The sequence below is a fragment of the Monopterus albus genome, unplaced genomic scaffold (assembly GCF_001952655.1).
Source record: "Monopterus albus unplaced genomic scaffold, M_albus_1.0 scaffold41.1, whole genome shotgun sequence".
NCBI lineage: Eukaryota > Metazoa > Chordata > Actinopteri > Synbranchiformes > Synbranchidae > Monopterus > Monopterus albus.
In genome coordinates, this window is record NW_018127921.1 from 1,808,155 (window position 1) to 1,835,056 (window position 26,902).

The following is a 26,902-nucleotide window of genomic DNA, read 5'->3' on the forward strand; positions in this document are numbered from 1 at the left end:
TTCTGTTTGCTTCCTGCCGTGCTTTTATTTTGACATTACTTCCCGTTTTTGTTTTACCACAGTTCACCACCTTTTACTTTAATCATCACTCACATTAGTTTCACCTGCTCCTCATTGATCACACCTGTTTTTCACCCCATTATAAGCAACTGATTTCAGAACATATCCTCAACATGTGGTATTGAAGACATTTGACATCAGTGTCTGACAGGAGACCAGACAAAAACTGTCTCGCGTCATCAATCTTGCGGCTACGCCTTCCTGCTTCTCTCCCTACTGACACTCACGGATGTAATTTAACAAGCCAGTGCTCAAACGTCAAGAGGTCAAGCATGTGATCTTACAACCTTATGTCTTAAGAACTGTCACTCACATTGCAGGTTTGCAACATCTATACAGCCCATTGTGAAGCAACTGAAATGAATTTTCCCTGGGACATGTCACACATAGTTCTTGACTGGCTTTAATTCTAAATAAAGCATTAGACATTTTCCTCAGATTTTTATAAAGAGTTTCTCAGTATAATGTCAGATAGTTGCTGTCTGAAAGTAAGATCAATTGCACAGCTGTCCAAACCCCAATGTATCTTTCAGCAGTGTGAATATACAGTATATTCACTATTTTCATGTAAGTGAATTTGTTTTTTCTGTCTGTGTGATTTTAAGTTTGAAGACATGTCAGTCTCACAGAGAAAAATGTTTAATTGTACATGAGTGCAGTTTAATTTCCAGGCAGGTATCAGACATCCCAGAGATTGTTTTATGTAGTTTCTTTTTCTATGCACTGTAGCGGTGAAATGATGAATCTGAGTTCTTTAAAGTTTTTCTTTATGTGTAAAGGTGGATTTATAAATGAGCTACAGTCAAAATGACTGAAATGTTGACTTGGGTATTCTCCTTTAGTATTTTTTTTTTCTTTTCTTTTGTTGTCGTTACAGAGAAAGAACATCAGTGTTTTGCTGAGTCTTACTGTGCTGGCTTCCTGGGGAGTGATTCTCCTGTCAGCTCGCCTCTATTGGATGGGCAATAAACCTCCCAACTTCTCCAATTCTGACAACCCTGCAGCTGATTCACCACATTTCCTCACTCGAATGCTGACTTTCTTTCACCTGCCCGCCGCCAACGCCTGGCTCCTGCTCTGCCCCGACAAGCTCAGTTTTGATTGGTCTATGGATGCTGTGCCCTTGGTCAGATCGCTGGCTGACTGGAGGAACCTTCACACTGTTGCCTTCTATTGTGGATTTATTCTCCTTGCTTTGTTTGGCCTTCGTGGCCCAACCTCCAAAGCCAAGGAGATCAATGGGAAAGCTCATGTCACTAATGGGAAATCAGTCACTAATGGGAATGGTTATCATGCACTTGACACAAACCTTAACACTGACCACAGTCTGCCCAAGACCATCAACGGGTCAGCTGGGCTTCATCACCTCCCTCCACAGACATCCCTGCCCCCCACAGAAAACCTAGTTCTATTTTCATTAGGTATCCTGTCATTGCCTTTCATCCCAGCCACCAACCTATTCTTTTATGTAGGTTTTGTAATTGCTGAGAGAGTACTATACATCCCCAGTATAGGCTTCTGTTTACTAGTTGCTGCTGGTGCAAGAACCTCATATGTCAGACTGAGAACTAGAGGCTGCAAGACATTACTGTTGTGTCTCTGCACTGGATTGGTGCTGCTGAATGGACTCAGAACTGTTCAAAGAAACCGTGACTGGAGCAATGAGGAGAATCTCTACAAGTCTGGGATCAATGTGAATCCTGCTAAAGGTAAGAGACAGGCACCAGTTACCACTAAGGTTGGGTCAATACTTGTTGAGTATGAAAGCTGAGAAATGAAAGCTGTCAAGCATCAAAAACTATTATTTTATAAACCTCAGACAGGATTTATTTTGACAAATTGACAACAGTAGCACTGTTTTTAACTGAATGCCAATGATGTGTAACTTTTCACTGACCTATGTATTCTGTAGCCTGGGGGAACTTGGGGAACGTACTGAAGAACCAGGGCAAGATGGTGGAGGCAGAGAAGGCTTACAGAAATGCTCTGCACTACCGAGGGAACATGGCGGACATGCTGTATAACTTGTGAGTGTTAATGATACCATGCCAACGCTTCCTGTTTGCAGAGTCTTGACATGGTCCAGTCCTGATTCCACCCATCCTTCACTTGATCTCAATGGCAGAACAAGAAAGGAAAAAAGAGAGAAGGAAGAGGGCGAAAGACATAAGCCCCTTTTCCACCGCCTGGTACCAGCTTAACTCGACTCAGTTCTACTCACCTTATTAGTTTTTCCATCAGTCAGATGTTGGGGATAGTACTTGGTACCTGATACTCTTTTTGGTATCACCTCCATTGGGGTTCCAAGCAAGCAGAGGCAATACCAAAGGTGATGTGTAAACACTGCAGACTAACGAATGGTCAGAGACATTCGTCATCATTACACGGCCTTCTTACCACTGATGAACCTGGATGTTTACATGTGATGACACCAGTGACTCATTCTTCATTCATAATAGCAGCTTCCCTCTTACAAGTGTTATAGAGGGTAAAGTTTATGATGACAGCGCCTCTGTTACTGTATGATATAACCTTTATATTATGTGAACCACTGCATCGTACACTTATGTTACTGAATGTGATAATATGAGTACAATGGCTATAGCTATGCCTGCTAGGTAGAGCTAGCTAGCTGGCACGTTAGCAGGTCATCACATCTCCGAAAACATCTGAGCAAATTTATAATAGATAGAATGGATAGACCACATATTCGAAAATTAGATGGTTATTTTCTCATCTGAAAAATGATCGACACTTAAAAAATTGCATAATAACAGTCCTAGGATGAAAATGATAATAGCTTTGAGCCTGTCCTGCCAACATGGACCAGTCGCTGTGGGGCGACTATCTGCAGTGGAAAACGAAGCACCTGGTACCAAAAGCGAGTTGAGCTGAGTAGAGTCGAGTCGAGTCGAGCCGAGCCGGTACCAAGGAGTGGAAAAGGGGGCTTCAGAATGAAAGACAGGACACTAAGCGAAGCATGACGCAAAAGTGTGACAAAGAGGAAATAACTTTCTGTGTCCCTGGTGCCTTTGTGATTGATTTGAATAGGTGTGTTGTTCAGAAGCTGTGGGAGAACACAAAGCCACTTCCAATCCTGCAACACAAGGTGTCAAAGGTGCCAAAACCTCATAGCAGACGCGTGTCTGTTGCTGTCATGCTGACGCTGTTTCCCCACTTCTCTATTCCCTCTCATGTTATGAGTATCAGGAAGCTGGCAGAGCAACACAGAGAGAAGGGCAAACTGAATGATGGTGTTTGTGCTTTCTTTAGAAGAGAGGTGCTTTTTGAACATGATGGATGGTTGGGTGTTCATACAGAAGCTGCCTCATTTTTTCTTATGTTTTTGTTTCTTAGTTTTCATCCAAAGTTCCATCTCAAAGCGTACTTTACTTTCACAGATTTAAAATAGTGAAACAAAAACCATCTTTATAAAAATGTCTCACATTTTTTGCATTTTTTTTTTTTTGTCTATCAGAGGTTTGCTGCTGCAGGAAAATGAGCATTTTTCTGATGCGCTGCATTATTACAAATTGGCCATTAGGAGTCGGCCAACGCTGGCATGTAAGTAAATTTAATAAGTGTCTCATTTTGTAGCTGATAAATGATGAGAGTTGTTATGATCAGGGGAACATAAGATGTTCTCATACTTACTCAGTTTTGGCTGAGTCTTTGTTTGGATTATGTGGACGTGAGCTAAAGATTTGTTATTGAATCACCATCATGCTCCAATTTGAATGCTGAATTAGATGTTCTTTTGCCATGTATTCACTTGGAAGGCCATATTCAGGCCATTTAAGTTTGACGGGGAAATGATGAGATTCAATCTCACACTTGAGCGCTCGCATGTGAGATGAGGGTCTGTCTTTTGTTGTGGCAAGGACAGGTTTGTGAGAGAAGACAGGCTTAATTTTATTTTTGCCAACATATTTCTGTTTCTATATCTTTTTTATGGTAAATTTGATCTCTGTCCTGTCTCCTTTTAGCTGTATTATTTTTCCCCATCAGTCTTTGTAGGTCCTCTACATCTCCTCCACTTTTAAAAACTCAATCCAAATGTTTTGACTATGTTTATGTACTGGTATATTGATTCATATCAAAACATGTTGGAGTTGTGAATGATTCAGCAGATTTGTGTTTCTCACTTGACCATAAATCATTTAACAGCTACTTGTGTGAACAAACCTTTAACAGCCTCAGGAAAATACAGTATTAGTAAAAGTTGGTTCAAGAATGTGTGAGTCATAATTTTAATAATGCATTTTGAATCTCATTTGCATTTGGGCTGCAGATTGCTCCTTTAATTCAGTCATCTTCTCTGAAAATTTGTACCTATCATGCTTTAAATCCCCTCTTCCTCTCCCCTCCTTCCCACAGCGGCCTACTTGAACACAGGAATCATCCTAATGAACCAGGGCAGCCTGGAAGAGGCCAAACGCACCTTCCTTACTTGTGCTGACATTCCTGATGAGAACTTGAAGGACCCCCATGCCCACAAGAGCTCTGTCACCAGCTGCCTCTACAACCTGGGAAAACTGCTTCATGAGCAGGGCCAGCAGGAGGTTAGTGGGTCTCGTTCGTGCTGAAAGAACCAAGGGGAATATTTGAGGAGCTGAAATGAAAGTGTTTCTATTGTCATATGCTTTGTGCTCCTACCACTCCACTTTTTAAATGTGAATAATTGGATTGGGACCAAAATGTGTGTGTTGCTTTTCATAGTGACTTTGATTTTATGACCACTTATACTAAATATAAGCTCAAGTGTTAGAACTGAAAGGCAGCTGTGTAAGTGTAGTGTAGATTGTACCTCACCAGTAACAAAGCCTGCATTCTGCAGATGCATAACAAAAACTGGACTTGCTAAGTTTACTTTTCTCCTCCACCACAGGAGGCCCTGTCTATGTATAAGGAAGCAGTGCAGAGAATGCCCAGACAGTTTGCACCACACAGCCTTTTCAACATGATGGGTAAGTTACTGTTGGAGCCTGCTTCACTCCGCACCATCCACAATTGCAGGATTTTATTTTAAATTTCCATATTTTATCTGAGCTTTGAATTGAACCAAAAAACTGACATTAACTCATTGCTGAACAAAACCAGGAGATGACTTGAACCACCTGTTGGATTCTAACAGTGAAGCTCATAAATGTCTGCACAGTCTTGGTGTCCTCTTGTAGAGAACTGAAGCTAATCCCTGTAATAAATCTCATCTTTCTCGTTGTTTTTGTAACACTAATTATGTACATTTTTGGAAGCTCGTCCTGGTGGTTTAGTTGAAATTGCAGGAAGATGTCAGCATGAATTACTTGCACAGTCTGAATAGGAATAGGAAGTGTGTTTTATCAGGTGGAGGGAGGGGGTTAATGGAGGGAAGTGTTTGCATTAGTGTGAAGTCCAGGGCATGCTTTGTTACAACTGATGTCATTTGACCCCAACAGCCAACTGCAAGTTATCTGATCAAACAAAGTCCCATGCAAGAAATGTTGACCCTGGATAAGAAGCGGAGGTCAAGGACAGTTTATCTGTCCTCCACCTGCACCAAAAAGATTAGAACATTTTTAGTTTTTTGAGAAGCAGTGTTAATAGCAATTTTTCATATTTCTAAATAAAAAGAAATAAATTAGATCCTAGTTGGGAATGATTGTGTTGTATTGAAAGTAATTCATGTAATTTTCAGCTGCTGGTATTTCATCTACTGTGTTCTAGTGTTCTGTGTGTGTGTTTAATCCTGATTATCCTAAAAAACTCAGCTTTGCTCCTGATCTGTTCCAGGGGAGGCCTACATGAAGCTGGACAGGCTGGAGGAAGCAGGCCACTGGTACAGAGAGTCCCTGAGGGCCAAGCCAGACCATATCCCTGCTCACCTTACATATGGCAAACTCTTATCCATCATTGTAAGTCCAGTTACACACACTCACACAGTTGTTTCCATCACTTCAGGGGACATTACATTGACTAATATTAATTGCCTGGAGACACATACCGTAACCTTCACTCTAAAAGGTGATGACTAATGTTTTATAGACTTGCTTTTTGTCCCCATAAAAAAGTCAAGTACCCATAATGTGAGTCAGTGAACAGATTTGTCACCACAACATGAGTAATAAAAGCCCACACAAATGCACACATTCGCACAAGTACCCAATTAAGAGACAAGACAAAGGATTATTGGAGTAATTATTGTAGTGACTAATTACCTGGCAAAGTAGAGTGATAAATGATGCATATTCAGTGACTTGTGGGACATCTGAGCAAGATGAACCCATCCTGCTGATCTCCCTGTAGAACCTAAGTAATAACTGTAATGAGGTGTGGGCTTTCCGATTCTGAAAGGTGTGTACTGGGATGAAAAGAGGACATACACATATGAGGACACATATGGGGGGGGGGGTCATCACAGGAACCTACCAAAATGTGACGAACCATGTAATGCTTGCCACACATTCTGTATTTGTCACATTTCTGCAAGTTTGTGTTTGTTCAACAGCTGTTTGATAAACTGCTCACCCAGTCTTAATTAAGGGCGGACTTTCATGTCCTCTGCTGTCCCTCTGTTCATCTGTGTGAGAGAGAAAACAGGAGCATAGCCCTTCCCTCCTCTGAACACAGACTTACACAGTGGAAAAAACAAAGCAGGACAGTTTGCGTCAACTCGTGAGGTTATACTGGGCGACGGTTAAAAGAAGCACGGGGTGTACCGCTTGGCAGTGGAAACACAGCTACACTGTGAAAGAGGAAATTAAGACACAAATGTTGCAATAAATACTTTTTTGGGTGACATTGGATTGACCCCAATCTAGGACTGATGCCAAATAACTTAAAAATCAGCGCTGTATGAATTCATGTCTGAAGGTCACAGACATGGGAAGTTTGTCTGGCTATCCCTCTGTGATTGGGTGAGTTCCAGACTATCTGTGTGTGTTTTTCTGTCCCTTGCTGTGTGTATCTGTATGTAGACGACATCAAGGGCACACAAGTTTGCCCAAACATCACTTTGCACTTCTAGTTATTTTCCACTGAATAATTCATAATTCCTGTCCTCCTACCACCTCTCCTGCTCCAGAAAAACAAAAACACATTTATGTGACAACAGAGCTGGGTCAAGTTTAGATATGATAGTAGGGTATGTGCCCTCTTGACCTCTCTAGAGATGTTTGACCTCTTCTCTTCCACGGCCTCGGGTACTGAGTGAAGACACAACCAATCTGCAGTGCCTTTCTCTCACACACTCCTACACACTTGCAGCTGTAACCCTCGTGGCCTTAAACCTTAGTTCTGATCATTTCCTCTCTTTGTTGAAAGATGTGAAGATACACATAGCACTCACTCATACACACACCTAAAGCACAGGTTCAGATTAGAGTCGCTGGACTTTTGCTGTGCTCCTTAAGGCTCGGGGCTCCAGATCCATGCAGGGCCCTGATTCACAGAGAGGCCCCCTCCACTGCTACAGGGCTTGAGAAACAGGAGATTGGATGGACCCTGGACAATGAGCCAGTGGACAAGCTTATAATGCAATTATTCAGCTTCCTTATCGAATCAGTCCATCAGCCGTATTTTTGGCCATCCTGCTGGAGTCAATTGACAGTACAGATATGGACAGGAAAGGTCAAACTGAAGTCTTACACTGTGGTTCACCCCAACATATGCGGCAGTGTGGTTTTTCTCTGTAAAAAAAAAATAAAGCTGGAACCTGATAGTCTTGTACCTCTCCACAACTCTCAGCCTCTAACAAGTGGACGTACTAAAGCCACTAATTTGCCTTATTCTTCCTAAGGTCAAAGTGTTTACAAAGACATCTAGTTCAACATTAGAGCCCTGCTGTCTGTCAGAAAGGTGTGTTGTGCAGTAGTGAAAGTTGTGGTCACCTACACTAAGCAGACTTATTAGTTTAATCTCAGCTGATTATACATTTAGTACTAATGCTAACCACTGCCTCTCACTGTGGAAGACTGTTCAATAATGCAAAACCGAAAGGGTTTACAAAGGGTAAAATGTTATGGTGTGTTTCTATATAAAAAACACACAGGACATTTGTTAAGAAAGGGCATCACAACTCGTCTTTACAACTTTGACCCGAAATGTTCCATGAATCTGATGATGAGTCACACCAAATGGACTGAACAACTCTACCTGTTGTGATGAATTGATGGGGAAAATGTTTAATTGAATGCAAAATGAAATATGCCAAATAAAATGTGAAATAAGCCATCTAGGCCCAATATTCAATCACTCACTTAGAGCGATTGCAGGTATGGGAAAAAGCTAATGACTCAAGCCCAATATGCCCAGTCCGCTCTTCTCTGGCTGCATGGAAAGTCCACTGGCAATATGGAAGCAATCAGTGCTGAAGCATGAAACAAAAATAGTGGAGAATTTGAGCCTCATGCACAGAAGTAATATCTTGCTGAGGGTGGTTGCAGGCACACACAGATTAGGCACAGGAGGTAGGTAGGTGCTGTAAAAAAATGCTGAAACTTAACAGCAGGGTTACTGTGCCTCAACTGATGCAGGTCACTGCACTGAAACATCAGAGCAGATAGAATAGACCTTTGTAGACAGGTTTATGTGTACACATTTGTTTCACTGTTGTGTCCTAATATAATAATATGTGCTATTTGTTTCTACTGTGTACAGTGAGTGAATAGTTAAAAATGTCATCTTGCACCATGATTCTGACTGACTATTATGTTATCCATTCATTCAAGCTGAAATGAGATGATAGCGCCGTCATTCGGCTTGTACCCCATTCAGATATCGGAATGTAGTTATTAAATTTAAATTACACTGGTCATTTTATTATAATGGTCATATTAGTTCATAATCACATTTCATTCTGCTCCTAGTTTGAGGATAATAAATACACGCTTCAAGCCTTAGCTGGGTTCAGAATTATTATTATTTCTATTTTATTTATTTGTTTATTTATTTTTTTTGTACTTACAGTGATGACCAGTCAGCCACTGGGGAAAAAAAAGAAACATTTCCACAAAACAAAAATTAAAGTTAAATATCAGGTAATTGATGATTTTTGTTCTTTTCCTTTTAGGGGCAGAAGACAGAAGCAGAGAAATACTACCTGAGAGCTATTCAACTAGACCCAACGAAAGGAAACTGCTACATGCACTATGGTATGAAAAGATATCAAAACATTCATTTATAGACATTGTAAACTTTTTAACCAAGCCTGTTTCAAAACTGGCATTAGAATAATAAAAGTGCAGATGTCTCTACCTCAAAAAATGTGTCTCTGTGGTTGACAGAGCAAAGGAAATGTCATTGGAAGTAATTTTCTGCCAACTAAAGTGTGCCTGACTGCCTATAATCCAAACCTCTGCTGTGCAGCTCAAGTAGGCTTTATGGTAATGGTCAGGCTTTGCTACAGTCAGCTCTACTAAGGATAGGAGTCATTAGACTCTTTAGACCTAAATTTTGTACACCCGGAGTCAGTAACTATACCAAATGCTGTTACAGTTTATGTTGTAACGCACCTTGACCTTAAATCCAAGCTCGTGCTTATGAACCATATAAGAACTTTGGAAAGAATCGAATTATCCGGAGGTGTCCAATCCATTACTTTATTTAACTGTGATAAAGCACTGTCATTTAATTTTCTGTTGGTAACAGTGCTGTGAGTGGGGGAGCAGTTTGAGGTTTGGCAGATGGTACAAACAGCCATGGATGCTATGTTTATCTGAGAAAAAGGAGCCAGGATCAGAGTACACTGTTTACCATTCATAACACAGAATTGTTGCCCTGTTAATACAGCATGTCACATCAGCTCCTTAGTGTTCCATATCTCCAGGATATTCATAGGAAATGAAAATTTACCCTGTCTCGCTGAAAGCACCATTGTGCTTTGCCCCTTTTTCCTCTTCCTTATCTTTCTCCATTCCTCCTGCTGCTCTCGTGCTAGATACAGTATCTTTAGGTTTGAGTTTAGTTTGGTCCCAGCCAGGGGGCTCATTACTGTCTTTGGACCAAGTTCTTTCCTATTCTTACAGTGTTTCTTCTCTCTGCCCATCTGACTCTTTTCTTATTTCAATGTTATCTTATAGCCTCTTGCTATAGGTGATGTTTATTTGAGCTGCCCCCTCCTTTTATCACAGATCTGGCTGCTTTAGCCATCCTGGGTTCAGTGGATGAGCTCCAGGTGTGAGTGTGTAAGGAGTGATGATTTCTATCCACATTACAAAACAATGGGTGCACACACAGACACACACATGAGAGTGCGGGAAAGGGAGGACACAGAGGGTAATAGCTAAGACAAGGCCGCCTTTGCTGCCCTTGTACACTGTAACACATTTTAATGCAAACTGTCCCTCTTATCACCCAGTTCCACATTGTTTCCTTTGGTTTCTGATAGGTTGGTTTTGGAAGCTACATTCAGGCAAAAGCTTTCAGTACAGTAAAAGTAAATGGACACATCAGTGGAGGTTCCCTGCATTCAATTCTTTCTACATTCAGTAACATCTGTGGCTGGGCACGGCTATTATTTTATAGCCGCTGAGGTAGGCAGTTGAGGGTGCCACACCAGGTGGCCACGGTCCCACAGGAAACCACATCAAATGCCTCCGTCTCATCTGTGTTTTCAAACGGCACTGAGCAAAACAGCAATCCTTTGCTCTTTTGCTGCCTCGCATCGTCCTCACTTTGTCTGCCTTCTTGTTATATCTTTGGCACTCAACTCTTTCACTGCCTCCACTCATCTTCTGATTTCTCTACCACTTTCTGTCTTTGCTTCTCAACAAGCTTTCTCCATCTTTTTTTGTCCCCACAAGATCATTTCCGTTTGCCATAACACCATACTAAACTATGCAGTAGTTATTGAGGTATTTCACTGGTGGCACTACAGGATAGCTAACATCATTAGAGTTTATCTTCCTGGCACCCTAGATGCCTATGTCAAATTTCCTGGCAATCCGTCTAACAATTATTGATACTTTGCTTAAAAAAAAAAAACAAGATTGTCTTGGGGGCCCAAGAAGAAATGTCAGTGATCACAAAAGTCAACAGAATTCATCCTCTGGGGACTGTCAGTATATGTACAAAGTTTCACCTTACTCTGTCTTGTAGTTTTTGAGATAATTTAGCCTGGAACAAGGTGGTGAACAAAGTGACCAACGAGCAGACTGACATTGTCGTCCCAGAAGGACTTGTATAACTGACAGGAAATAAGCATGTCCTCTATATTCCCCTCTTTTCAGGTCAGTTTCTGCTGGAGCAATCTCGTCTTGGCGAGGCTGCAAAGATGGCGGAGAAAGCTGCGGAGCTGGACAGTTCAGAGTTTGATGTGGTCTTCAGTGCTGCTCACATGCTCAGGTTGGCTGCACTGCTCCTGTTTTTCCCTACTTGTACAAGAATACAGAGGTTTTTGGAATCCAGAGTTTACTGCTATGTGCTGCTTCATCATTTGTGGATTTATTCTTTACTCCTGCCATTTAACAACCATCTCTGAAATATAAATTGTGCCAATGTTATAGCACAGTAAAAGTCCTCTGTGTGGAAATATCTGCCTTAAAAACTATAATGAATGGCATGCATTAACATCAGAAAAGTTTCAGTCTGTCATCATGATGTTTCAGTCCTCACCTTGTAAAGAAGCCACTGGAGATTTTTCCCATAAAGCTTGGGGCAGGCACGTGCACACGCAGCATATAAGTCTGAAAACATGTCAAAAGGGACTGAAAATGTCCTCTACTCCCAGGGTCTGACAGGGATGTTGGAGTGGCCTGCCTTAAATCCATTTTGCTCTACATATCTGGAAAAGTCATTGCTGCCTTCCAGCGCCACCATAAAAGCAATACCACAGAGGATTTGTTAAAAGTTAAAAGTCTCAGGGTTTCGCTTAGGTTTTCTTTGAAACTGTAAATCTAAATGGCAGATTGTTCTGGTCTGACTGGTGATTTACAGCCGCCATATATCCAAACAGATTAGGATAAGGGTTTAATGAATGTGACACACACTTGCCGTTAGCTGGAGTTAAAGCTAAAGCTTCGCTGCTGATAATAAAGGATCAGCTAGAAAACCTGGCTGCCGCATCCCTGTAAGGACATAATAGCTTAGTCAGAGACCACTGATAACATACAAATAAATTATGATATACAATTGTACAAGAGGAATGAATGCAGTTATTATCAGTCATTTGTATTAGCACAGTATAAATTGAGTTTTTATGTGTTTCTTACTCTCACTGTCTTGCCTCTGTTCTCCCTCCTCTTCAGACAGGCCAGTCTAAACGAGGCAGCAGAGAGGCTGTATGAACACGCAGCCAGCCTCAGACCAGAAGTAAGTACCCGGCCTGGTGGGGCTGTTCGCACTGTAAATGCGGTTAACAGGATATTATATATTCCCTGCCATTCTGACCTCACATTATAGTTCTGTTGTTTCTGGCAAACAGCGATACAGCTAAATACAACATGGAAAGTGTGTAAACTTTGAACTGGAGCCTCGATGTGCTTACACAAATACAACAATCACGAAAAGAAACATTCAGTGGTTACTGTTGTCTGAGGTCGAGACTAAATTACATAATCATCACAGTATAACAGTTTATAACAAACCCTCGATGTCACTACATGTGGTTGCAGAAGCTGAGGGGTATCATATCCTGTTGCTGCCCTTTATAACTCAGTCACTTCAAAGGCAACGTGTGCATGGACCCGTCTGGAAGAGGTCATTTCTTTGACAAGACCTACAAGGAGCTTCCTGCAGTAATTTGTCATTTCTCAGTCTGCTTAGTGACAGTGTGCTCTGTGACTTGAGTCAAGAGGGGGTCAGACGTCCCTCTCATGCCTTAACTGGAGTAACTGTCCTGTGTAGCAGTGTTTCCCAGCCTCACATACCTGCACTGCCCTGAACGGACAACAAAGATCTTCTACCCCACAGACATACGTATATCCACCACAAACCTAAATTCTTTAGTTCTTCAGTAAAATGCTGCTTAGCCACCATGTGAATGTTGCTCTCATTTGCATAAAGTTGCTTTTTATTTTACTTTCAGTCCCTCCTCCTTGGTTGCGTCACGGGCCTGGATTCACTTGTGTCCCATAGAAAACGAACACTCAGTGTTCACGGGCCTGGCTGCGTGTCTTGCTTGGAATACCAAAGTGATTCACTCGTGTCCCATAGAAAACGAACACTCAGTGGGTCTTCACTGTCAGATGAACTCACCTAGCCTTTAATAATAAAAACAATGTTTAGGTTGGTTTGGCCAAATGATTTGTCTGCTACTACTTGAAGTAGCGAAACCTTGACATTTTATCAATTTATCCATAACTTTTAGCCTCATTTCAACTATCTAACTTTTTCAGTTGTAATACATTCTATTTATTTTCTTTTAACCATTGATTTCAACTATTTCTTTGTTACTTTTAGCTAAGTAATTTAACTCGTTTTGGTAAGGGTGTTATTTCAGCCATTTACTTTAAATTAACTGTACTGATACATGTAACTTCTCTGCTCATGCACTCTAAACAGAAACTAGCTTTCTTTACTTTTTTAAATTACTTATGTTTACCTTATAGTTTTTAGCTAACTATTTCAACAGTTTGTCTTTGATTCTTATGTAACTATTTCAACTGTGTATTCATACTTTTAATTGCCTCTTATTAATTATGCATTCGTTCTAGCTCATTTTAAGACCTCTCTGCTGGCTTGCTAACTAGTTTATATAAGCTCTCAGTTTCAACACATAGTGTTCAGGTGTTTATTCCAATTATCTATTTTCAACCCAGGTTTTACACAGCGCCCCTGGCAACTGCCAAAGTATCCCGTGGGGAATAAGTACTGGGTGGGAAACACTGCTTTATTGCATCTCCCCTTTTGGTCTGCCTGTTTGTTTATAACCTGTTTAAGCCTTAAAAGCTGAGTAAAACCATAAAAGAGAAGAATGTTGGTTGCCCATTTGATTTAGAAAGCCATGTGTTTATATTTTATTCAGTAAAAAATAAGCTACCTCAAAGTCAAAGATGTAATACTTCACAGTTTGGAAGCCTTCATGTACACATTCAAATGAAGGCTTCTCTTGTCATTTGTCATGACTAAAGCGCCTCTTGTCTTTGACATTTCCACCGCACATGTCTGCTTAGTGAATGAGAGTCTACCAAATATCAACTTAATTCAATAGCTTTCAGGTCATGAAAGATTCAGTGGTGGCTCTACGTGCCAGGAAAGCAAATGTGACTCCAGAGAAAGGTGAACCAGAGTTTTTCATTTTAAGCACAAAGGCTGAAATGCTTTATTTTCACCACTCAGAGGTTCATCTCAAAATACAGTGTAGTGAGCAGAACTACCTATGTTTACTGGAAATTGGCTTAGTAGCCTGTCTCAGTTGTTCAAAGTTCATCAAAAAAATGCTAAACCAGTTTTTGAAGCAGTTTGAAATGTAACTGCTTCTTCATTTGTTGCACTAAGTTACACCCACTGCACTGCAGCTCCTCTCACTGTAAAACTGCATTAATTTGTTCATTTTCCACTATCTTCCAGGCCACTGCTTTAAATATTCCAGCTGTATAAGAATTCATGAGTGACATCAGCTACAGTCTCCTGCTTGAAAAGTGGAATGTAAACAAGTGAAATATCAGTGTTAAGAAGAGAAGAATAATTGTTTGTGGACAGAAACTCTATCAGCCAGTTGCCAAGTTACAAAACAAATGTCAAGCTGTAAGGACACAGACCTGGGAGCAAAGCCAGCTCTAAAGGACGGGGTGCAGCCGACTTCTAGGATGAGATTTGGGTGTGTTTTTTAGCTGTGGCTTGCTGAGAGTCATGTCCTTGACAGGAAGCTTGTAGATTTCCATGACTGGTATTCAGGGCGCGTTAGCTTCACTTTGCAGCTTCAAAGATGGTATTTTATTAAATATGACTTCAGAAACACAACTCTAATTGGGTTTGCTCCTTCATATTACAAAATACTTAACACTCACCCACACACACTGTGCAGCTACCTCTTTGTTCACTGCAACACTGTCGAAGAATAGTTTTGTCTTTGGCCACCCCTGTTACTGTACTGTGAGACTACATTATGGCAAAAATGTATGCATATTTGATTTTTTAGACTTAAGCAAATTTCAAATGGGTCCTTGCCTTAATTTCTGCATAATGTGTGTGTGGTCCACACTGAAAAGGACAAGTCTAAAAGAGTTTGTCCCAATAGATACATTTTCGGTCTCTAGGATTGTGGCATTATGCACCACCCTGGCGCTCTTTCCTCACTGTCTTTGCCCTCTCTTAGTACCCTGCTGCTCTGATGAACCTCGGTGCCATCCTCCATCTGAATGGGAAGCTTCCCGAAGCAGAGGCCAACTACCTGCGCGCGCTCCAGCTCAAACCTGACGATGTCATTACCCAGTCCAACCTGCGCAAGCTGTGGAACATCATGGAGAGGCAGGGACTCAGGACTAAACATGGGCTCGGGATACAGAAGACTGATCTTTGAACAGAGAGCGTCGCTGCACTGCTCCCTCAAAGATGATGTACTGTCCTCCAGAGAATAAAGCAGGACAGGATATGGAAGAGGTGGAGGCTCAAAGCTCTCTGTCCAAATCTGAGTTGTTGCCTGTGTTGTTTATGGAGCACAGTTTGAAGCCTGGCATGTTTGGGATTCAAAAAGTCACCGCCAGTGCTGTATGGTGACGAAAAACTACTAAAACTGTTACCTTATATAAGAATTTATAATGTGATACTCAATTGTTAAATTATACAAGGCAAAATACATAGGTAAATAATTGCAAGGTTTTAAAAAAGCATCTTGAGAACAAAGGTCTCCAATATCAGCTGATAAGTTTAATTCAAAACCTGGGAATGTTTTAGAGCACTTAACTGAACGAGGATATTTCAAATGTATTTAAATAATTTCTTTAGAACGGGTTGCCAACACTAATGAGTGAGGGATGGTTTTGCTGTCGTTCATGAAGCCAGCTGGTTTGTCTTAAAGAGGAGCTCCACTGATTTTACCTGCCAAAGTCTGTTTACAAAAAGTGTTTGTGGCTACGGAGAGAGGTCCATGATAAACGGCCTCAAGTGATGTCACTTCAGTCAGAGTTTGCTGGGGTTGAAGAATACAAGTAAAAAAAAATAAAAAATTAAATGCAGTTACAAAGAAGTAAACATAATAGGTCCCTGTAGACTGCTTTTCATCGCTGTCAGCTTGAGGGTCCAGACACTATTAGCATGACCACATGAAACAGTTGCATTATGGTTTTGACAAGAAAGAGAAGAAGGAATTATTTTGCTAAGCTCTCCAAAAGAGCTGTAGGACTGTAGCGCTAAGTTGGTGGATTACTCTCAAAAAATCCAATCCCTGATCATTTCCTCTCAGGGTGATCTAGCCTTGGACTTCTACTAAAAGCATTTAAAGCATGCCAGTGCATAGATGTTCTTCAGGTACTACCCTCTAATACAGTGCTGTACAGTACCATGCTCCAGCTAAGTAAAAGAACAGGTGAAAGCATAACGCATAGCCAGTCATATTCTGTCATCCAAGTCACTTAAGACTGCTTGCACCATAAATGCTCGTGGCTGTAGACATGGGAATGAAGGATGAGAAGAATCATCAGCGGTGCCAAAGCATGTACTGAGTCCACGCCTCATGCCAGACAAGAACTGTTGTCACATATGTGTTGTGTTCCTTGTGACAAGTGAAGATGTTTCATTTCATGTGATCAAATGATCAGTTAATTTATTAATGTGTTACTTTATGTGAAAATGCTGACACTGTGCCATTTCACTGTCATTAGCCCACCCTCCCATTTCCTTACATAGATAGGCAACATGGCAGTTACATTACAGTGTTTTCTACATGTATTTTTCTCTCTGCTCAGGGATATCAGGTTGTGATTCCTGTCACAGAATGGATTTGTGACACAGAGAGCATGATTTTAGATGTTTTTGATGATTTGTGATTTCTGGTTAAACTATAGAAAATGTGTAGCTGAAAATGTGTTATGTTTTGTAAAGAAAAGTAAACCTTTTTCCATAATAAAAACATGGTTTTGCGCACAGCAGAGTGATGTTATATAACATAATTCAGTCAGTCAACCTACATGGATCAGATGTATATTTATGACAATACTGTGTATGTACAGAGTGGGACTGACAGTAATACCAGTAATACTGGGTCCAAGTTTTGGACCTGATTTTGTTCCACGTCTTCATTAATACTCTGATTTTCATGCAGGTTGTGCAGTCAGACCTAATGAGTTCATGTGGACCACCTTGTGGTTCTGGCTTTTCCTGCCCTGATTTGTTCTTTGCCAGTAGCCTGATAGTTTATGTCTACAGATTAATAGGGTCTGAAAGTTGGGCTGAGGGTTAATTTTTATTCACGTTCTTTCATACACACATGGAAGAACTCAATCTTCTTGGCACCTGTAGAGCGTTTAGTTGCTTTGTTGGTGTGCAGACAGTTTTTTCTAGGAAAAGACTTTGTGCATTTACCACAGTGCTCTGGATATACAGCATAGTGAAGCGTCATGTGAGTGTAGCAGCCATCTAGTTGTCATCCTGAACTAGTTTGCTCTGCTCTGTTAAATTCAAATTTTCAGATATATTTTTCAGTGTTTCAAATGCTGAAATTGTTGAGTAATTTAAAAAAAAAAAAAAATTCTCCCCAGATCTGTTACCTAGTCTTGGTTTCACTGCTTTTAGTAAATAACAGGGACACAGTCTCTCCATCTCTCTCTCCACTAACAGATCCACAAATTAGACTTTCATAAACTCAATACATTGACATCTGATGAAGCTGACATCAGAGTTTCTTGTCACCTGCCAGACATGGTAGGCACCAGGGTATAAATATTTAAGCAGGTATTAAACTTGACTCACTTATTCACTCACCATAACTCATAGCCCCAGTTTTAAAAAAAGTATGCAGTGGAACTTATTATGCATTCACATACTTTGTTATTTAATAATAAAATCAAAAATGTATTTGTTATGCACAGAAAGAAGCACCATCTGCTAGAGTCATCCCTGAATCTGTCCATCTTTCCCACAGGACTACTTAACCAAAGACTTTATTTATTGTAATTATTAACTGCTTTAGGTTGTTGTCTCTTGTGCATTAAATTTGGTAAAACATCAAAATTACTCAAATTTCCATCAAGAAGAAGATGTAACCTTTCCTCACATTTTGTACATCAGACAGAATATTTGACTGTACTAAGGCTCCTCAATCCCAAATTACTTCCCCACACCCGCACAGACAGACACATTACTTGCTCAATATTGTAAACTTCAGTGCATGTTATGTTTACAGTGGCTGTGGCTGTTTTGTAAATGGAGCTGTTTTCCAGAGCCAGGCCATCATTTCTCAGTAAACTCTTTGAGATGATTTAATTCAATTATAACAAATTCAGAAAAACTATGTGTAACATTGCAGCAACAAATCCTACAGCTACAGTTTTACAACTATCAGCTGTCCCTGTAGTGAGAAAGCTCATTAGACTTGTACATGCTGTACTCTAAGTGACCTCTGTAGAGGAAGGAAACAGGGAGCTTCTATATTTGGACACCAAACACCATCTAGTCTTTGGATTTCTCAGGTTGCTCTAGCCCGATAACACTTCTTCTTCCTGCCTGTGCTGCCAAGGCCCAAATAATCTGTAGCTCCTCTATTCCAGCAACTAGTGGAAAGCATCGCTTAGCACAGGGAAATCTTGGGAAATGTCATGTGTCATGTGACCGTGCTTGGTTTTCAGCTTAGTTTTCACTTCTTTCATCTTTTCACATTCACTCACACTGACATAAAAAAATAGGACTCTTCTTTTCTAATTACAGCCGAGTAACACTTCCCTTCTCCTTTCTTTGAGGGAAGACAATCTGAGCTTGTTACTATACTTTACACTAATTTGCTGCCTTTGTTGTGGAGAAGACAAAATTATTCACTCTGTACCAGAGTGTGCGTTTGTGCCATACCCAAATGCCAGATGGAGAATGAAATTGTAGTTAGTGAAAGCAGATTTCAAATGAGTGAACAAAAACGTTTTGTTCAAAAGCATGCCATTACAGGTCTAATTAAAATACATTTAAAATTAATTCTGTAATGTTGCATTGATAGTCTACTAGCTGTTCACCTGTGAGCCAATTGATTTTCACGATAAACTTTCAACACCTGATGATCGGTAGTACACAAGACTAACCAGACAGTTTGTGGAACCTGTGTGACTCCTACAGACTACTGAGAGCTGCTGCCTCCCTGCTTCCCGCAGCAGACTCCACTTAGAAACACTACAGACTCCAAGTACACATTATGACCTTAGAGTGGAAGAGCCTGAACTAACAGTGTTTGGGCAATGGATCAAACAGAAGTTGGGGTCGCTACCCCGCTCCAGACTCGTGATAAAAGCATATTCCCCAGTGTGAAGTTTGCTGCTTGTTGTGATTGCATTGCCTGCTCTCAGCAGTTGACGGGATATAAAATCCAGCTGCAGAGCAACTATGCTCACAAGAAAACCAAACAGCCACTCGTTGCTGACGCCTGAAACGGAAATTACAGACACTTTGGATTCATAGAGAACTGAATCATCCAAGGCCAAGCCACACCATCTGGTGTTCTGTCAAATTGTGGTATGGTGTGGTGATATGCTACCTTAGTAGTCGAGTCTATGGATAATCATAATAATCACCTTTATTTGGCCAAGTATGTTATACACAAGGAATTTGTTTCCGGTACAGAACCGAGGCAGAGCCATGGCTCTGACCATCAGGGGCTACTTGGCAGGCCATAGCTCTGACCATCAGGGGCTACTTGGCAGTTCAGTGTCTTGCCCAAAGAAACTTTGACAAATGGATTACAGACACCGAGATTTGAATCTGCGACTCTCCGGTTGGGAGACGACTGTTCTACCCACTGAACCACTTTTGCCCCCAGAGTTAGTGGATTCACTACCCACCCCCCACCACCACATTATTATCACTCCAATGTCACCTTTTATTTGAAAGGACAGTGGGTTTTTAGTAGCCAGATCCTTCACTTAGGTGAAAGGTCCAATACTCTCTACTACACATTACAAGTTAAAGCCCCATATTCAAAATCCTGCTAAACTAATAGTATATTAATAATAGATTTAAAAGATGTATGCAAGGTAGACTGTTATGAATAAAATCACTCATTGTGCATGGAATCTTCCCCTGTGATTCATATTCTGTTAAAGTGTATATGACACAGTGAGAATATTAATACTGATACCTTAACGTATAAGTAGAGTTAGGGTTGAAGTACAAACACCAGATAAATCGCATCCTCAGATAAAGATAAATCTGATATGATTAAACTTCTGCTACTCATCTGTTTTACTTTTTGAGGGATTTTCTTTTTCTGGACTCTTCAGGAGTCATATAGGTATTTCAGTTGAATCAATGTGAAAGGTTTAGAGGGGAATTAGCCTGTCTCTCTGATGGAACTGGGATGCTGCCACAAGGCTCTGACTCACTATGAGTAAGTTTGTAAATGATGACAAGAAATGTGCTAAAAAAAAAAAGCACTACAGAGAATGTGGACTAGCCAGTTCTGAGCGGTGCCAAGGGATCAACCTCTGTTTTCAAAATACTGCCAACACTGACCTCTGCTGACAGTTCTACTTTAACAGCATAGCTTCTTTCTTTTAAACAGCATACTGACAAAAGAGAAGGTGAACGAACCCCCCAATGAAAAACAGGTCTATGGTAACCCAGTAAACCTGTAATTATATAGTATAAACGTCTGGATATCTAATTAATTCATAAGCACTGTGTTTACCACTGGCGTTGCTGAGTGAATAGTGTCGCACCAACACAGAGCTGGTGATGTCACTGCAGGTGCGGTGCTTGTCTCAGCTGTGACAGGAAAACTCCTGTTTGATGCCACTAACTGGGGTGTGGTAAACATATACCCAGGCTAATTTCTTTGACCTTATATTTCCTTGAGAGTACTTGTTAACAATCTAGAGATACTACATATGCTGTCAACAGAAAAGCCTGAATTCCACTGGCAGATTTTAGCTGTAACCTGAGCTGGTCACACCATGAGTATGGGACATACTTTTTTAGTAGTTATTATTAAGGCTTTCTTCACAATTTGAGTCAAAAAAAAGCCTAAATTCTAAATTTAAAAATTATAGATGTAGAGTAGTGTTAACAGAGAAGCCACCTAAAGTGCTAAGACACTTCTGTGAAATGTTGTGATCTTACTTTTTTAAAATAATTCACTGGAAATCCTGGGAACATTTCAAATTTTCAGATATATTTTTCAGTGTTTCAAATGCTGAAATTGTTGAGTAATTTAAAAAAAAAAAACATTCTCCACAGCTCTGTTACCTAGTCTTGGTTTCACTGCTTTTAGTAAATAACAGGGACACAGTCTCTCCATCTCTCTCTCCACTAACAGATCCACAAATTAGACTTTCATAAACTCAATACATTGACATCTGATGAAGCTGACATCAGAGTTTCTTGTCACCTGCCAGACATGGTAGGCACCAGGGTATAAATATTTAAGCAGGTATTAAACTTGACTCACTTATTCACTCACCATAACTCATAGCCCCAGTTTTAAAAAAAGTATGCAGTGGAACTTATTATGCATTCACATACTTTGTTATTTAATAATAAAATCAAAAATGTATTTGTTATGCACAGAAAGAAGCACCATCTGCTAGAGTCATCCCTGAATCTGTCCATCTTTCCCACAGGACTACTTAACCAAAGACTTTATTTATTGTAATTATTAACTGCTTTAGGTTGTTGTCTCTTGTGCATTAAATTTGGTAAAACATCAAAATTACTCAAATTTCCATCAAGAAGAAGATGTAACCTTTCCTCACATTTTGTACATCAGACAGAATATTTGACTGTACTAAGGCTCCTCAATCCCAAATTACTTCCCCACACCCGCACAGACAGACACATTACTTGCTCAATATTGTAAACTTCAGTGCATGTTATGTTTACAGTGGCTGTGGCTGTTTTGTAAATGGAGCTGTTTTCCAGAGCCAGGCCATCATTTCTCAGTAAACTCTTTGAGATGATTTAATTCAATTATAACAAATTCAGAAAAACTATGTGTAACATTGCAGCAACAAATCCTACAGCTACAGTTTTACAACTATCAGCTGTCCCTGTAGTGAGAAAGCTCATTAGACTTGTACATGCTGTACTCTAAGTGACCTCTGTAGAGGAAGGAAACAGGGAGCTTCTATATTTGGACACCAAACACCATCTAGTCTTTGGATTTCTCAGGTTGCTCTAGCCCGATAACACTTCTTCTTCCTGCCTGTGCTGCCAAGGCCCAAATAATCTGTAGCTCCTCTATTCCAGCAACTAGTGGAAAGCATCGCTTAGCACAGGGAAATCTTGGGAAATGTCATGTGTCATGTGACCGTGCTTGGTTTTCAGCTTAGTTTTCACTTCTTTCATCTTTTCACATTCACTCACACTGACATAAAAAAATAGGACTCTTCTTTTCTAATTACAGCCGAGTAACACTTCCCTTCTCCTTTCTTTGAGGGAAGACAATCTGAGCTTGTTACTATACTTTACACTAATTTGCTGCCTTTGTTGTGGAGAAGACAAAATTATTCACTCTGTACCAGAGTGTGCGTTTGTGCCATACCCAAATGCCAGATGGAGAATGAAATTGTAGTTAGTGAAAGCAGATTTCAAATGAGTGAACAAAAACGTTTTGTTCAAAAGCATGCCATTACAGGTCTAATTAAAATACATTTAAAATAAATTCTGTAATGTTGCATTGATAGTCTACTAGCTGTTCACCTGTGAGCCAATTGATTTTCACGATAAACTTTCAACACCTGATGATCGGTAGTACACAAGACTAACCAGACAGTTTGTGGAACCTGTGTGACTCCTACAGACTACTGAGAGCTGCTGCCTCCCTGCTTCCCGCAGCAGACTCCACTTAGAAACACTACAGACTCCAAGTACACATTATGACCTTAGAGTGGAAGAGCCTGAACTAACAGTGTTTGGGCAATGGATCAAACAGAAGTTGGGGTCGCTACCCCGCTCCAGACTCGTGATAAAAGCATATTCCCCAGTGTGAAGTTTGCTGCTTGTTGTGATTGCATTGCCTGCTCTCAGCAGTTGACGGGATATAAAATCCAGCTGCAGAGCAACTATGCTCACAAGAAAACCAAACAGCCACTCGTTGCTGACGCCTGAAACGGAAATTACAGACACTTTGGATTCATAGAGAACTGAATCATCCAAGGCCAAGCCACACCATCTGGTGTTCTGTCAAATTGTGGTATGGTGTGGTGATATGCTACCTTAGTAGTCGAGTCTATGGATAATCATAATAATCACCTTTATTTGGCCAAGTATGTTATACACAAGGAATTTGTTTCCGGTACAGAACCGAGGCAGAGCCATGGCTCTGACCATCAGGGGCTACTTGGCAGTTCAGTGTCTTGCCCAAAGACACTTTGACATATGGATTACAGACACCGAGATTTGAATCTGCGACTCTCCGGTTGGGAGACGACTGTTCTACCCACTGAACCACTTTTGCCCCCAGAGTTAGTGGATTCACTACCCACCCCCCACCACCACATTATTATCACTCCAATGTCACCTTTTATTTGAAAGGACAGTGGGTTTTTAGTAGCCAGATCCTTCACTTAGGTGAAAGGTCCAATACTCTCTACTACACTTTACAAGTTAAAGCCCCATATTCAAAATCCTGCTAAACTAATAGTATATTAATAATAGATTTAAAAGATGTATGCAAGGTAGACTGTTATGAATAAAATCACTCATTGTGCATGGAATCTTCCCCTGTGATTCATATTCTGTTAAAGTGTATATGACACAGTGAGAATATTAATACTGATACCTTAACGTATAAGTAGAGTTAGGGTTGAAGTACAAACACAAGATAAATCGCATCCTCAGATAAAGATAAATCTGATATGATTAAACTTCTGCTACTCATCTGTTTTACTTTTTGAGGGATTTTCTTTTTCTGGACTCTTCAGGAGTCATATAGGTATTTCAGTTGAATCAATGTGAAAGGTTTAGAGGGGAATTAGCCTGTCTCTCTGATGGAACTGGGATGCTGCGACAAGGCTCTGACTCACTATGAGTAAGTTTGTAAATGATGACAAGAAATGTGCTAAAAAAAAAAAGCACTACAGAGAATGTGGACTAGCCAGTTCTGAGCGGTGCCAAGGGATCAACCTCTGTTTTCAAAATACTGCCAACACTGACCTCTGCTGACAGTTCTACTTTAACAGCATAGCTTCTTTCTTTTAAACAGCATACTGACAAAAGAGAAGGTGAACGAACCCCCCAATGAAAAACAGGTATATGGTAACCCAGTAAACCTGTAATTATATAGTATAAAAGTCTTGATATCTAATTAATTCATAAGCACTGTGTTTACCACTGGCGTTGCTGAGTGAATAGTGTCGCACCAACACAGAGCTGGTGATGTCACTGCAGGTGCGGTGCTTGTCTCAGCTGTGACAGGAAAACTCCTGTTTGATGCCACTAACTGGGGTGTGGTAAACATGTACCCACGCTAATTTCTTTGACCTTGTATTTCCTTGAGAGTTCTTGTTAACAATCTAGAGATACTACATGTGCTGTCAACAGAAAAGCCTGAATTCCACTGGCAGATTTTAGCTGTAACCTGAGCTGGTCACACCATGAGTATGGGACATACTTTTTTAGTAGTTATTATTAAGGCTTTCTTCACAATTTGAGTCAAAAAAAAAGCCTAAATTCTAAATTTAAAAATTATAGATGTAGAGTAGTGTTAACAGAGAAGCCACCTAAAGTGCTAAGACACTTCTGTGAAATGTTGTGATCTTACTTTTTTAAAATAATTCACTGGAAATCCTGGGAACATAGACCCATATCTAAGGTGAATCAGAGCAGAAGGCCCATTCACATTTTGTACAGTAAGTGGGCCTGAACTGCACCTGGATCATATTCAGTGAAACCACTGTTGTTCTGGGCCATGTATCCCCAGTAATAACACAGATGATGAACAACTGGAACAGGAATAAACATTTGTAGACCTTGGTTTGGTTCTGACAGGAAGTATTTATTAAGCTCTTATCTTTCAAGATTAAATACAAATCTGCATTATGTGGTCATAAATGTTAGCTAATTATAAACAAATGTGATTACAAACAACCTGTAATAATCCATCCATTTTCTATACCGCTTAGTCCCCAGCTGCAGGCAAGATACACCCTGGACAGGTCGCCAGTCCATTGCAGGCCTAACACACACACTCCTACGGGCAATTTAGAGACACCAATCAACCATATGCTGCATGTCTTTGGACTGCGGGAGGAAGCCGGAGAGAACCCACGCAACCATGGGGAGAACACGCAAACTCAAACAGAAAGGCCCCAGGTCAAGTATTTATTAAGCTCTTATCTTTCAAGATTAAATACAAATCTGCATTATGTGGTCATAAATGTTAGCTAATTATAAACAAATGTGATTACAATCACCTTCTTGCTCGGAGACAACAGCACTAACCACCGCGCCATCGTGCTGCCCAGCTGTAGTAATGCATTTTATAAACAGTTCTTCCTGCTAACTAAGCTAGTAAAATTTTTAGGACTGCTTACTCTTTTAAAATGGCTATAAACAGAAAGGCCCCAGGTCAAGTATTTATTAAGCTCTTATCTTTCAAGATTAAATACAAATCTGCATTATGTGGTCATAAATGTTAGCTAATTATAAACAAGTGTGATTACAATCACCTTCTTGCTCGGAGACAACAGCACTAACCACCGCGCCATCGTGCTGCCCAGCTGTAGTAATGCATTTTATAAACAGTTCTTCCTGCTAACTAAGCTAGTAAAATTTTTAGGTCTGCTTACTCTTTTAAAATGGCTAAATGTATGTAAACAAAGCTTTAATGGTCTCCATATATGAACACTTCTATATTTCAAGGTCATTTTTTTAAAGAATTTTTTATTTTTTAATTCTTTTATTCTTTAAAATTCTTTAATTTTTTAAAAGTATGTGTTTCATAGTGCATTATTTTTGCAGATTTTTCTTAAATTTAGTCTGAATGCTATAAGTCCTTCTTTAAAGTTATCAAGAGTTATGCTGGAAAAAGTTTCACCCACCAGACAGTTTGAGGTAGACGTGACGATATGACACATACTGCAGCTCCCCTCTCGACATCATCTGTACTCAATCAGATACTCTGGGTAGATTTGATTTGAATCAAAAATAACAAAAATAGTGGGATGATCGATGTAATCCACACAGCTGTCATGAAGGAGTTCCAGTGTCCCATGATCAGGTTTTTGGAAATGAGGTTCTCCAACAGTTGATTTTCCAATCATCACCAGAGCTAAGAATATTATTCTAATATTTCCGCACTGTGGCTGAAAATGCCTGCTGATGTGTCTGTCCGAGTATGATGCATGTTTTGCAAAATACACTCCTAAATAAAAACAAGGTCACATCAGTGGGGTAGTATAGGTCTGTATAGGTTTTCACAGACAGTTACTGAATAATTTAACTTACCTTTGCCATAACTGTCACCAAGTTTTCCAGCTAAACGCACATCAAAGTTGTACTTGCATATACTTTTAACATTATTGATATCAGTTCCATGAAAAAGTCTTTTCTCTTGAATTTCTTTGACACAGTGAATCCTCATTAACTGTTGCTTTTTCCTTTGACACAAATAACAAAAAGACAATTTAATAGTAGAGAATGATGAATAGGATGAAGGGAATGGAGAGAACCCAAGTTAAAAATCCTCTTACCTACAATACTGTTCCCAAAGGTCCATATTCTGTATCCTCTTGATTGATACAATTTTTTTGTCCAACAGCCCCTCCTGCTTCACATAATCTGCCACAGGCTT

At 40.2% G+C, this 26,902-nt stretch overlaps 2 protein-coding genes across 2 annotated transcripts in view; one reads left to right on the forward strand and one right to left on the reverse strand.

The window, feature by feature from the left end:
* Positions 1-17,350, forward strand: part of tmtc2a (transmembrane O-mannosyltransferase targeting cadherins 2a) — a 55,626-nt gene extending 38,276 nt beyond the window's left edge. Inside the window, 10 exon segments of the mRNA XM_020599622.1 lie at positions 938-1,769; positions 1,973-2,087; positions 3,539-3,624; positions 4,438-4,622; positions 4,949-5,027; positions 5,833-5,954; positions 9,110-9,191; positions 11,268-11,382; positions 12,285-12,348; positions 15,296-17,350. Coding sequence (XP_020455278.1) covers positions 938-1,769; positions 1,973-2,087; positions 3,539-3,624; positions 4,438-4,622; positions 4,949-5,027; positions 5,833-5,954; positions 9,110-9,191; positions 11,268-11,382; positions 12,285-12,348; positions 15,296-15,499 — 1,884 coding nt within the window. The 3' untranslated portion in view covers positions 15,500-17,350.
* An 8,680-nt stretch (positions 17,351-26,030) lies between these two features.
* Positions 26,031-26,902, reverse strand: part of LOC109959786 (poly [ADP-ribose] polymerase 11-like) — a 4,591-nt gene continuing 3,719 nt past the window's right edge. Inside the window, exons 2-4 of the mRNA XM_020599435.1 lie at positions 26,802-26,899; positions 26,557-26,708; positions 26,031-26,473 (exon numbers count right to left, since the gene is read on the reverse strand). Of these exons, the coding sequence (XP_020455091.1) occupies positions 26,208-26,473; positions 26,557-26,708; positions 26,802-26,899 (516 nt within the window). The 3' untranslated portion in view covers positions 26,031-26,207. The remainder of the gene's footprint in view (positions 26,474-26,556; positions 26,709-26,801; positions 26,900-26,902) is intronic.